The sequence below is a fragment of the Eriocheir sinensis genome, chromosome 55 (assembly GCF_024679095.1).
Source record: "Eriocheir sinensis breed Jianghai 21 chromosome 55, ASM2467909v1, whole genome shotgun sequence".
NCBI classification, from domain to species: Eukaryota; Metazoa; Arthropoda; class Malacostraca; order Decapoda; family Varunidae; genus Eriocheir; species Eriocheir sinensis.
In genome coordinates, this window is record NC_066563.1 from 3,971,928 (window position 1) to 3,984,427 (window position 12,500).

General features: G+C 39.3%; 1 protein-coding gene across 3 annotated transcripts in view; it reads left to right on the forward strand.

Annotated features, from left to right (window-relative positions):
• The window catches only part of LOC126983918 (lactosylceramide 1,3-N-acetyl-beta-D-glucosaminyltransferase-like), a 158,967-nt gene that overhangs the window by 109,857 nt on the left and 36,610 nt on the right, over positions 1–12,500 (forward strand). Inside the window, exon 1 of one of the 3 annotated variants that reach the window (XM_050837133.1) lies at positions 1–426. This exon is cut by the window's left edge and continues 1,022 nt beyond it. The exons of the other annotated variants lie outside the window; for them this stretch is intronic. Within the exon in view, the coding sequence (XP_050693090.1) occupies positions 386–426 (41 nt within the window). The 5' untranslated portion in view covers positions 1–385. The remainder of the gene's footprint in view (positions 427–12,500) is intronic. 3 annotated transcript variants of the gene reach the window in all.

The following is a 12,500-nucleotide window of genomic DNA, read 5'->3' on the forward strand; positions in this document are numbered from 1 at the left end:
ATGTCTTGTAACGTGCGAAAAAGACAGAAACAGACATTTGTAAGCGACAGACGGTCTTAGCCATCCACGCAACCATCCCAAGTCTGTCTAAACCACCCGTCTGTTCCGTCTTTTCGCTGTCAAGTAATTCAAATACGACAAAACAGACGGAACAGAGAACAGACCTTCGTAAGACAGACTGACAGCCACACGGTCACCCCAAGCCTGTCAAACCACCCGTCTATCCGTCCTATCGCTGTCTGGAGCCTCTTGGCCGTCTAAAAGCGAAGAAAAAGGGAGGAAGAGGGAATCGGAAGTTCATAGTTGTGGTTTTATCGAGAGGTTGAGTGGCTGAACGAACTTGCCACCGCCTTCTCCTTCTCTCTCTCTACCTGGGCCCCGTGTGATGGCCCTATCCCGACTCCTCATTCCAAATCGTGAATTCAGGTGAGTTTTAATTAGAGTCACGTGAGTTTGTAGTTTACCTGTGTGTGTGTGTGTGTGTGTGTGTGTGTGTGTGTGTGTGTGTGTGTGTGTGTGTGTGTGTGTGTGTGTGTGTGTGTGTGTGTGTGTGTGATTACTAACTATATCCGTAAATGACTTTTCTTAACTTCGTATTTGACCATAGCTTTAATTAATGACTATATTCTTAATTGATTCTGTAAATTACTCTATAGACCTAAACCATTTACTATAGGCTATCTGTAAACTACCATATCCTTAAATTTCCTAATACTAGGCTAATCCATGGTACCATACTATTAAGCTATTTGTAAATTACCAGCATTAATTTACTACAACTTGGCTAATGTAAATAAGTTACTATATTATTAGACTATCTGTAAATTACCTTTGTTACTATATTATCGGTAAATTACTCTTTTCATATAGTATTTTTAACTTGAAGAAGATCGAGAAAACTACTACTAATACTACTACTATTACGATTACGATTACTACTAGTGTTACTACTACTACTACTACCACTACTACTACTACTACCACTACTACTACCACTACTACCACCACCACCACTACTACTACTACTACTACAAAAAAATGAGAAAGAAAACGAGAGAAAGACAGAAGGGTTGACATTTTTATTTTAATTTACTTTGCTTCCTACGTCCTTTCCTCCTGGCTTCGTAGTAGTACTTATATTTATCACTATTATTACTTTTTTATTTCGTTTATTACTTTTTGTCAGTGTAAACTTTTCTTCTCCCTTCTCATTCCTTCCTTCATTCATTCTTTTCACTTCTTCTTTTATACTTTTCTCCCTTCTCGTTCCTTAGAGAGAGAGAGAGAGAGAGAGAGAGAGAGAGGGGACTGACAGCTTGGAGGGAAGGAAGAAGTTACTGCAAACCTGTCATACAGAAAACCTGTCTGTCTGTCTGTCTATCTGAATCTTTTTTACGTGTTTTGCCAGTGTTAAAATTCTCTTTCTCTCTCTCTCTCTCTCTCTCTCTCTCTCTCTCTCTCTCTCTCTCTCTCTCTCTCTCTCTCTCTCTCTCTCTCTGTGTGTATGTTTACTTCTCCGTCTGTTTGTTTTTTTCATCTCTGACACACACACACACACACACACACACACACACACACACATCGCCTTCACATTTTACCAACAAACACCAATGACTTTATAGTGTACAATGCTTAGCTTTTCTCTCTCTCTCTCTCTCTCTCTCTCTCTCTCTCTCTCTCTCTCTCTCTCTCTCTCTCTCTCTCTCTCTCTCTCTCTCTCTCTCTCTCTAATTGTTTTTTATTACGTTACCTGGGAACCAATTATCTAGCCAGGTGATATTATTATTATTATTATTATTATTATTATATTATATTATACCTACTACTACCACTACTACTACTACCATACTACTACTATTCTACTACTACTACTACTACTACTACTACTACTACTACTACTACTACTACCACTACTACTACTACTACTACTACTACTACCACCACCACCACTACCACCACCACTACTACTACTACTACTACTACTACTACTACTACTACCACTACTACTACTACTACTACTACTACTACTACTACTACTACTACTATCACTGCTACTACTACTACTACTATCACTGCTACTACTACTACTACTATCACTGCTACTACTACTACTACTACTACTACTATCACTACTACTACTACTACTACTACTACTACTACTACTACTGTTACTACTACTACTATTCTTGGCTTATAACAAGCTTTAGAATGGAAATACATAACAAACAAACTAACAAACAAAAAATGAATCCTTGTCACTATAAGGAAATACTGCGCACACACACACACACACACACACACACACACACACACACACACACACACAATCTTTCAAGTGATTTCTATGAATTCAGTAACCCAACCAATTTTTTCTCTCTCTCTCTCTCTCTCTCTCTCTCTCTCTCTCTCTCTCTCTCTGTCGTTTGCAAAGGTTATATTTTGACATTTCTTGTAGCTTCAAAGGTCGAATTGGTCCCCTCAAGCGTCTGGCCGGCCGCGCCCTTCCCTGCCACCCTTTAGCCGTGGCACTCCCTTTAGCCCTGGCAGGGGAAGGGAGGAGCTGCGGCAGGGTGGGGCGGGGTGAAGGTTGCTGCGGAAGGGTGGTGTACAGGGCTGGGTACGATGGGTGAGGTCGATTATTAAGAGATTCTGTGATAAGTGTAGCAGTCTGTAGAAAGGCGATACAAGGTGTAGTAAGGGTGAAGGAAACTTTTGAAGGGTGTTGCAGGGTGTGGTAAGGGTGAAGGAGATTGTGAAAAGATATGGAAAGATGTGTAGCTTGTGATGGTGTGTCCTAGAAGTATGTGACAGGGTGTAGGGTGAAGTGACAAGGTGTAGGATACTCTGGCAAGGTGTTGGCTGCTGTGACAAGGTATAGGATTCCTGAACAGGGATAGGGTGATGTATAGCAAGGTGAAGAAGACTGGCAGGGTGGGGATGACATTGCAAGGGTGTGACAGGGGTGTTAGAAGGTTTAAACGCTGTGAAATTGTTTAAGATGTGACAAAAAATAGAATGTTTCGACAGGGTACAGGGTGAGGAGGGCATTGCAAGGGTGTGTGGAAGGGTGTTGGAAGGTTTAAACGCTGTGAAATGGCTTAAGATCTGATAAAATAGAATGCTTTGACAGGGTACAGGGTGATATGACAGGGTGAGGAGGGCATTGCTAGGGTGTGTGACGGGGTGTGACAGTTACTACCGGAAAGAATCACTATATAATTTGGTTCTTTGTTTTTCGTAGTAGTAGTATTTCATATCCTGAAGTGACTCATTCGTCATGTTTTACTTTTTTATATGAGCGTATAGGAAGGTGTGTGTGTGTGTGCGTGTATGTGTAGTACCTCCTCTTACATCATCAATATACCATTACATCACAAAATCATCGTACACACACACACACACACACACACACACACCACAGGACACTCACTCGCTCCCTCCTACCCTCCCTCCCCACCTCCTTCTTCCATCCCCCCTCCATCCCTCCCTTTCCCTCCATCCCTCCCTCTCTCTTTTACTCCCCACCTCATCCTTCCATCTCTCCTTCCATCCCTCCCTCACGCACTATCTATACCGGTACTCTCGCTCTGACGGGTGTCCTGCCTCTCACTTCAACTCCGCTGTGCTGTCTGTGGTCCATATTCTTTAACGTACCTGGCTCCCATTACGCCTAATTATCCATAGCCACAGGGGAGATTAACCGGGTTTTTATATTCGTAACGTACCGGGCTCGCATTATGACTTATTATCCAAAACCCACAGGGAAGATTAACTGGGGTTTTATATACTTAACGACTATTTTTTTCCAAGGCCACAGAGAAGATCAGCCAGGTTTTTATGGGTAACAGATGCAAAAGGGTAAAACTGTCACTAAGATCACAAAACGGTCCATGCAAGCCCCAGCAACTTCTCCACACACACACACACACACACACACACACACACACACACACACACACACACACACACATCCATCCATCCATACATACATACATTGATAAAAAAAATCCATAATCAATCAGTCAGTCAATCACAGGGGGGCATACCTCGGGGGGTTTGTCACCGCACCCACCACACATACATACAAACACACATACATAAACAAACAGGAAGATATTCAACCCTCTATCTAATAATTAAAGGTGAGAGAGAGAGAGAGAGAGAGAGTTTCCGCGTTGACAATGATGGTGACAGTTGTGGTGAAGGAGGAGGAAGAGGAGGGTTGTGGGTACAGTACTAATATGATACAGGTGTCAAAGGTATTCAAGCAGGTGGAGTTCAACACGTGGCAGGCAGGAACCGAAGATTTTACACGCATTTTTTTTACACAAGGACAAACGAGAATGACATAACAAAAGGTCAGCGAAGGTTTACATACAGTCCATTTATTGATAAGTTCTAATACAAGGTCATCAACATCGATCTCTTTCTTTAATATCGTCTTAGTCATTTTTTGAACGTTAATATTGTTTCGTTTTTCGTGTAAGTTCTTGATCAACATTCTTCTCAGTCAATTTCCGAACGTTAATAGTGTTTCGTTTTTAAAGTTCTTGATCAACATTCTTCTCAGTCAATTTCCGAACGTTAATATTGTTTCGTTTTTCGTGTAAGTTCTTGATCAACATTCTTCTCAGTCAATTTCCGAACGTTAATATTGTTTCGTTTTTAAAGTTCTTGATCAACATTCTTCTCAGTCAATTTCCGAACGTTAATATTGTTTCGTTTTTCGTGTAAGTTCTTGATCAACATTCTTTTCAGTCAATTTCCGAACGTTAATATTGTTTCGTTTTTCGTGTAAGTTCTTGATCAACATTATTTTCAGTCAATTTCCGAACGTTAATAGTGTTTCGTTTTTCGTGTAAGTTCTTGATCAACATTCTTCTCAGTCAATTTCCGAACGTTAATAGTGTTTCGTTTTTAAAGTTCTTGATCAACATTCTTCTCAGTCAATTTCCGAACGTTAATAGTGTTTCGTTTTTCGTGTAAGTTCTTGATCAACATTATTTTCAGTCAATTTCCGAACGTTAATATTGTTTCGTTTTTCGTGTAAGTTCTTGATCAACATTATTTTCAGTCAATTTCCGAACGTTAATATTGTTTCGTTTTTCGTGTAAGTTCTTGATCAACATTCTTCCCAGTCAATTTCCGAACGTTAATATTGTTTCGTTTTTCATGTAAGTTCTTGATCAACATTCTTTTCAGTCAATTTCCGAACGTTAATATTGTTTCGTTTTTCGTGTAAGTTCTTGATCAATATTCTTCTCAGTCAATTTCCGAACGTTAATAGTGTTTCGTTTTTAAAGTTCTTGATCAACATTCTTCTCAGTCAATTTCCGAACGTTAATATTGTTTCGTTTTTAAAGTTCTTGATCAACATTCTTCTCAGTCAATTTCCGAACGTTAATAGTGTTTCGTTTTTAAAGTTCTTGATCAACATTCTTCTCAGTCAATTTCCGAACGTTAATATTGTTTCGTTTTTCGTGTAAGTTCTTGATCAACATTCTTCTCGTTTAATGTCCTTTTTAGTCCATCTTCGAATCTGATATGTTCTTTTTTTTTTAGTGTAAGTTCTTCAGTGTTTTCTCTTTTAATAATTTGTGCCCATTTTCGAACGTATAATATTGCAGAAACAAAAGGCCCAATGCGACGGAGATGAGCACCGAGGTCACGTGCAGCTATAGCGTATGCCCTCTGCCCCCCTAAACTACCTTCGAACGTGTATTATCACTGTAGAAAACTCAGATCAAAACAAACATTTTTTCTCTCCTATATCATTGGTTGTGTGGCCAGCGTGTGAGTAATTGAATTCAGGTAACGCTCCATCAGGTAATAGCTCTAATGACAGGTGATTAAACACTGATCTATTACTGTTATTATTATTACTACCAGTATTACCCCTTGTTTTTGTAATAGTACGTGTATAGTTTTAGTTTATTTTTGTTTTAATTAGAATCTGTTTATTAGGATTTGAGACCACTCGGGTACACACACACACACACACACGTAGTTGCGTACATACGTGTCGAGGTTACCTGTATACATGATTTGCCTAAGAGAGAGAGAGAGAGAGAGAGAGAGAGAGAGGTGCCTAAAGAAAAGAAATTAAACGAAAGAAAAACAAACAATATACTTATAACAATAATAATGATAATAATAATAATAATAATAATGATAGAAAAGAAAAATGAAATAAAATAAAGACGAAGGAAGAAGAGAAGGGAAGCGTGCAGGGAGAAAGGAGAGAGAGAGAGAGAGAGAGAGAGAGAGAGAGAGAGAGAGAGAGAGAGAGAGAGAGAGAGAACAAGTCAGTATTGGAAGTGAAGGAAAATAAAAGGAAAAAAAGACGAAAAATATGAAAGATTGAAGAGGAGAGGAGGTGGAAGATGAAGAAGAAGAAGAGGAAAAAAAGATGAAGAGGAGGTAAGAGATTAAGACAAGAAAGAATATTACTAGAGAGAGAGAGGCGAGTGACGAGAAATAAGTGAAAGTTAAAAAAAGTTCCCTTCATCCTTTCTCTCTCTCTCTCTCTCTCTCTCTCTCTCTCTCTCCTTTGGACGCGAGAGGAATATAAAGTTTAATACGTCGATGCTTCATGAGAGAGAGAGAGAGAGATGTCAAGGCCGCTAGCGTGAGACAATAGTGAAATGAATGTTGCTACTACTACTACTACTACTACTACTTCCACTGTTACCACAACCACCATGGACTGCTACTAATACTAATACTTCCATTACTACTATTACTACCACCACCACCACTACTACTACTACTACTACAACAAAAACAATAATAACAAAGATACGATGATTGACGTTCAGACAGACAGACAGAAAAAATATAAAAAAGTAATAAAAAAAATATAATCCAAAAATCCATCCTGTCCATCATCTGTATTTTTTTCCTGTCATTTATTTTTATTTTCTATTTTTTATTATCTTTATGAACATTCAGCTATTGATTCCCCTTACCTTTCCTCCCCCCTTCCCCCTTCTCTCTCTCTCTCTCTCTCTCTCTCTCTCTCTCTCTCTCTCTCTCTCTCTCTCTCTCTCTCTCATCACCTTTAAACTCTTATTGAAGAGAATCGTATCTTGTATTGCAGTAGTAGAAGTAGTAGTAGTAATAGAAGTAGTAGTAGTAGTAGAAGTAGTAGTAGTAGTAGTCGTAGTAGTATAGGTAGTAGTAGCAGCGGTAATAGTAGTAGTAGTGGGGGTGGGGGTAGTAGTAGTAGTAGTAGTATCAGTAGTAGTAGTAGTGGTAGTAGTAGTAGTAATAGTAGCAGTAGTAGTATGAACGTAACTATATCAATCAATAGTTTAATAACAGCGGTACAAAATCAATACCACTTATAGAAGAAAAACAAGTGATATAATAGGTGAAGTCATATACATAAAAAATACATGAACTGGACTCGTATAACAGGAAAGGAAGCAAGGTCGTCAGGGAAGAATTCAGTAGCAGCAGAAATAGTAGTAGTAGTAGTAGTAGATGTAGTTTCAATAGTAATATCAAAACTAGAAGTAGTGATAGTAGTAGTAGTAATATGAGTAGTAGTAGTAGTAGTAGTAGTAGCAGAAAAAGATAAAAGAATGGCGAGAAAAGATACTACAAAAAAATTATAACAAACAACAACATAAGAGCAAAGGGAGACTGCAAGAGGGCGAATGGCCTACACAAGGCAGCTCCAGATCCCCCCCACTACCACCTGTCGTCCTCGTCCATGTAGCTATCCAGTCTACTCTTAAAACAAGCTATCGTCCCTGCACTCACTATGTGACTGCTGAGTCTATTCCATTCCCCCACCACCCTATTACTAAACAAATGCCTGCTTTTTTCCCTCCTAAATCTATACTTTTCCAATTTAAATCCGTTACTGCGTGTTCTATCCTGCTGGCTAATTCTCAGTTCTTACTTATATAGCCTTTGTTGTAACCCTTGACCCATTTGAATACTTCTGTCAGATCACCCTGCACTCTTTGTCTATCTAGAGAATGTAAGTTTAGTTGTTTCAGCCTATTTTGATATGGGAGGTTCCTCAGCCCCTGAATCATCTTGGTCATCCTCCTCTGAACTGATTCTAGCAAGCTGATGTCCATTCTCTACTGTAGGCACCAAAACTGAACAGCATAATCTAAGCGTGGCCTAACTAACGCTTAATAGAGTCTGAGGATGACCCCTGCACTCCTGCTGGTTACCGTCGTGTTAATAAAGCCTGATACCCTGTTAGCCCTATTCCTCGCACTAATACATTGCTTCCTTAGATTTAGGTCAGAGTTCACTAACACTCCCAAATCCCTTTCACACTCTGCTTTTCCTATCACTGTAAAGTCTAAACTATACCCGTGTAATGGGTTGCATGTTCTTACATTTAGTACGCTACACTTGGTGATGTTAAAATTCATCTGCCATTTCTCTGACCAAACTGACAGTTTGTTGATATCCTCCTGCAGTGGTCTAGCATCCTCCCCTGTCCTAATAGTGCGTCCTATTTTGGTGTCATCCGCAAATTTACCTATGTCATTGATATAGATAAAAGTTGTTATTTAGTCCATTTTAGTTACATATCTTTTAAAATTATAATTTAGTATTTTTTGGCAAAAAAATACTGTTTGTGAAAATAACATGTGTTTCACATATGTATTATCCCACCCTTGGTTTGTGATAAGTTGGGGGCAAACTCCAGAAAAGTTGCCAAATTCCCAGTCAACTTAATTTGATACAGCAAAATCAGTCAACGGCAAACAATTTTTTTTTATCTCAGTTATCGCAGGAATTAATCTAATATTAAGACAATTTTAGACATCATCTTGTGGCATACAGGCTGAAACATAGGAAAACACTTAAATAGGTAATATCTTATCTTGGTTCCGGAATAAATAGTAAATTTTCCCTTTTGAGTCAATATTTTGTTTTAATCTCTTTACATATCAGTTTCAAGTAAAAATAAGCATTAATAGTTACATAGATTGCCTAATTAATTTATCATTAAAAAACATAACTATTAAGCTGCGTGAAGGCAGCTCAGAACACGGATTAGATGAGCGTTGAAGGCTTAGGCCCGTACCATAAATTCCCTCTACCACCTTCCCCTTCGTAAGCCCATTGTACACCTCCGCGGTGCAGTGGTTAGCGTCCCTGACTAAGAATCTGCGGGTGTGGGTTCGAATCACGGTCTGGGGAGTCGACATACAGTCCACCAAGCTGTTCATCCTTCCTTTCAGGATGGTCGATAAATAGGTATCTGGGGAAACCTAGGGAAGGTAAACATTGGTAACCAAGATGTTACACTGGACGTCTTGTGCGATCTTGACCTTTGGCCTTTGACATAAAAAAAAAAAAATGGGTTCTATTCTGGATGGACACGAAGCTTCTCTGAAAAATTGGTTGAGATGTCCGCAAAATTGTGCACAGGAGACTGTTAACGAACAAACAAACAAACAAATAAACATGCTGACCGGACCGAAAATATAACCTCCAACTTCGTTGCCGGAAGTAAAAATGATGTATAAAGCATGTACCGTTAGAGGATCTAAATATATATATATATATATATATATATATATATATATATATATATATATATATATATATATATATATATATATATATATATATATATATTTATTTATTTATTTATTTATTTATTTATTTATTTATTTATTTATTTATTTATTTTGAAGTACTGTTTAGCATTGTTCTATTATTATATATTCTTAACTTTGATATGCTATTTAGCATTTTTTTATAGTTATATTTTGATGATTTCTTTGGTGTCATATAATAAAAAACCTTTAATCAGCATTATTCTGATTCGTTTTCATAATCCTGCAGAATAAGGTTCCTGTAGTGAGGTAGACTGCACGCTGAATTGTAAATATGGTGCTAGACCGCACGCTAAAGTAGAAACGGCCGCGTAGATCGCATACTAAAGTAGCAACATCTCATCCCCCGATTTGGTTTGTCCGGCCTTTGTTTACATACACAGGGTGGGGGAATTTCGACACGGTAGCCTGCCGTGTCTTTTGTCGACTTCTTATCGGGATCTGTCCCACCCAAGTTTATTTTTATTTTTATAAAAGTAAATGATGACGTATTTATGTATATACGTAACTAGGATTTTAACAATCACTCTTCTTCTTCTTTTGACATGTTCCACTTTTCATCGCTTTATAGGTCCTCCTTGGTTCTTCTTTACACTTAGATGCTTCACTTAATTACTCTGTAATAGTTAAGATTGGGCTCCGCGATGCGCAGATCAGGATGGGATGAACCAAACCATTGGGATGACCCTTTGCTTCCTTCAAAGTTCCTTGACGCCAGCAAGACCTTTGACAGAGTGAACTACTGGAAGCTGTTTAATAAATTGCTTGTAAGGGGAACTCCTGGGTCACTGACATCTCAAGTATGGTTGGCGGACACTTTTGATTTTGCGGCGCCCTTGTCTTTAAGCTGCGAATTTTGGAAAATCAACCGCTTGGTGCGAATCGCCATAACTCCCTTATGTCTCGTTCGTTTTCTTGTCCTTTATATATATATATATATATATATATATATATATATATATATATATATATATATATATATATATATATATATATATATATATATATATATATATATATATATATATATATATATATATATATATATATATATATATATATATATATATATATATATATATATATATATATATATATGAACGTAAGGAGTCTGCAAGAGGCCGGTTGGCCTATACAAGGCAGCTCCTGTACACTTAACCCCACCTCACCATCCATGGCTTTATAATAATAATAAAAATTAAAAGCGGAATATTTATAGAGAGAAATATCAAATGACAGGCATCCTCGCCTTGCTATACGCCACAAAGGTCACTTCCTCAACACCTCACGCGCTCAGATAGGTCAGGGGGCAAGAATTAAACCACTTCCCCCTCCTCCTCCCTCCTTATGCTCCTACTCCTAATCCTACCACCCCTCAGGAATTTTGTATTGGTAAAGGTCCTCTCCTCCTAACCCTCTTCCTCCTCCTCCTCCTCCTCCGTCGTCCTAATCCTTCCTACCATCGTCTTCAAGCGCCTACTCGTATATAGAAGTTCAGTTACGTCGATCAGTCTCACGCTTGGTACTCTCACACACTTCCGCCCCTCACATCAACTCTTTCCAAAGCCCGTAAAGGAGATCAGTCGGGTTCTTATAAGTGTTTTTTTTTAGGTTTATGATACAGAAGAAGGGTCAGACTACCACCAGGGTTATAAAACTACCCCTGGAAATGGCCACAACTCCTACGAATGCCCTGTCAAATATTGTGTGAGCTTGTGCGCCGAAATGTTTTAGAAATATGACGCTTCGGCTCCTCACATCAACTACTTCCAAAGGTCGTAAACATGGAGGTAGAATTGGTGGAGTCGATACGGCCCGCTAATCCCATTCATTGAGGTGAAGCCGACGAACTGTCAAATTTTCGGCCAAAAGATGGGGGTGGGCGAGCCTGGCCGAGCCCATTAGAAAGAGCCTGACCTGAAAACACCTGACACCTGGCCGTAAAAATGACAGCTCGTGCGGATTCACTTAATTGGCTGATGTCGACTCCACCAATTCTACCTCCATGATCGTAAAGGAGATCAGTCAGGTTCTAATGAGTGTTTTTCAGGTTCACGGTGCAGAAGAAGGCTCATATTCCTAAACATTTCGACACCCTAGTATACATATATGACAAGGCTTTCGTAGGAGTTATGGCCGTTTCCAGCGGTAGTTTAGTGACCTTGGTGGTGGTAGTTTGGCCCTTCTTCTGTGCCATGAACTTACGTAAACACCCATTGGAACCCGACTGATCTCCTTATCGACCTTTGGAAATTTTTGATGTGAGAAGCGGAAGCATGTAGGAACTCTAACCATAGCATAGAGATAGTACAGAAACAGATAATAGACATATAGTACAGAGATAGTTAGTGCGAAAGAACATTAACTCCTATATAAATCGCATCGGTCGCTATGTTTGGTTACATCAGGAGTCAGCGTACGTAGGATGTGGTTTCGTCAGGTCCTGGGGCGGGAAGTGGCAGATTAAATCACCAGAGCGGGCAACCTCGTTATGACCTAATAGACTTTCTGTTGCCTGCATTTCCATGTTTCCATATTTTTCCTCCTCTCTCTTTTCCTATTTTTCCCTCAACACCTTCTCCTTAACCTCCCTCCCCCTCCTCCCCTTCCTATTTTCCCCCAACACCTCCTTTACCTCCCTCCTCCTCCTCCCCTTCCTCCTCCTTCTCTTTTTCCTACTTTTCCTCTTAACACATTCTCCTCCTCCCTCTTCTCTCTTCCTCCTTCTCCTCCTCCTCCTTCCCCTCTTCCTATTTTTCCTCCAACACCTTCCCTTCCTCCTCCTCCCTCTTAATTTTCCTTTCCTCCTCCTCCTCCTCCCTCTCTCCCTTCTCTTTCCCTTCCTCCACACACACACACACACACACACACACACACACACACACACACACACACACACAC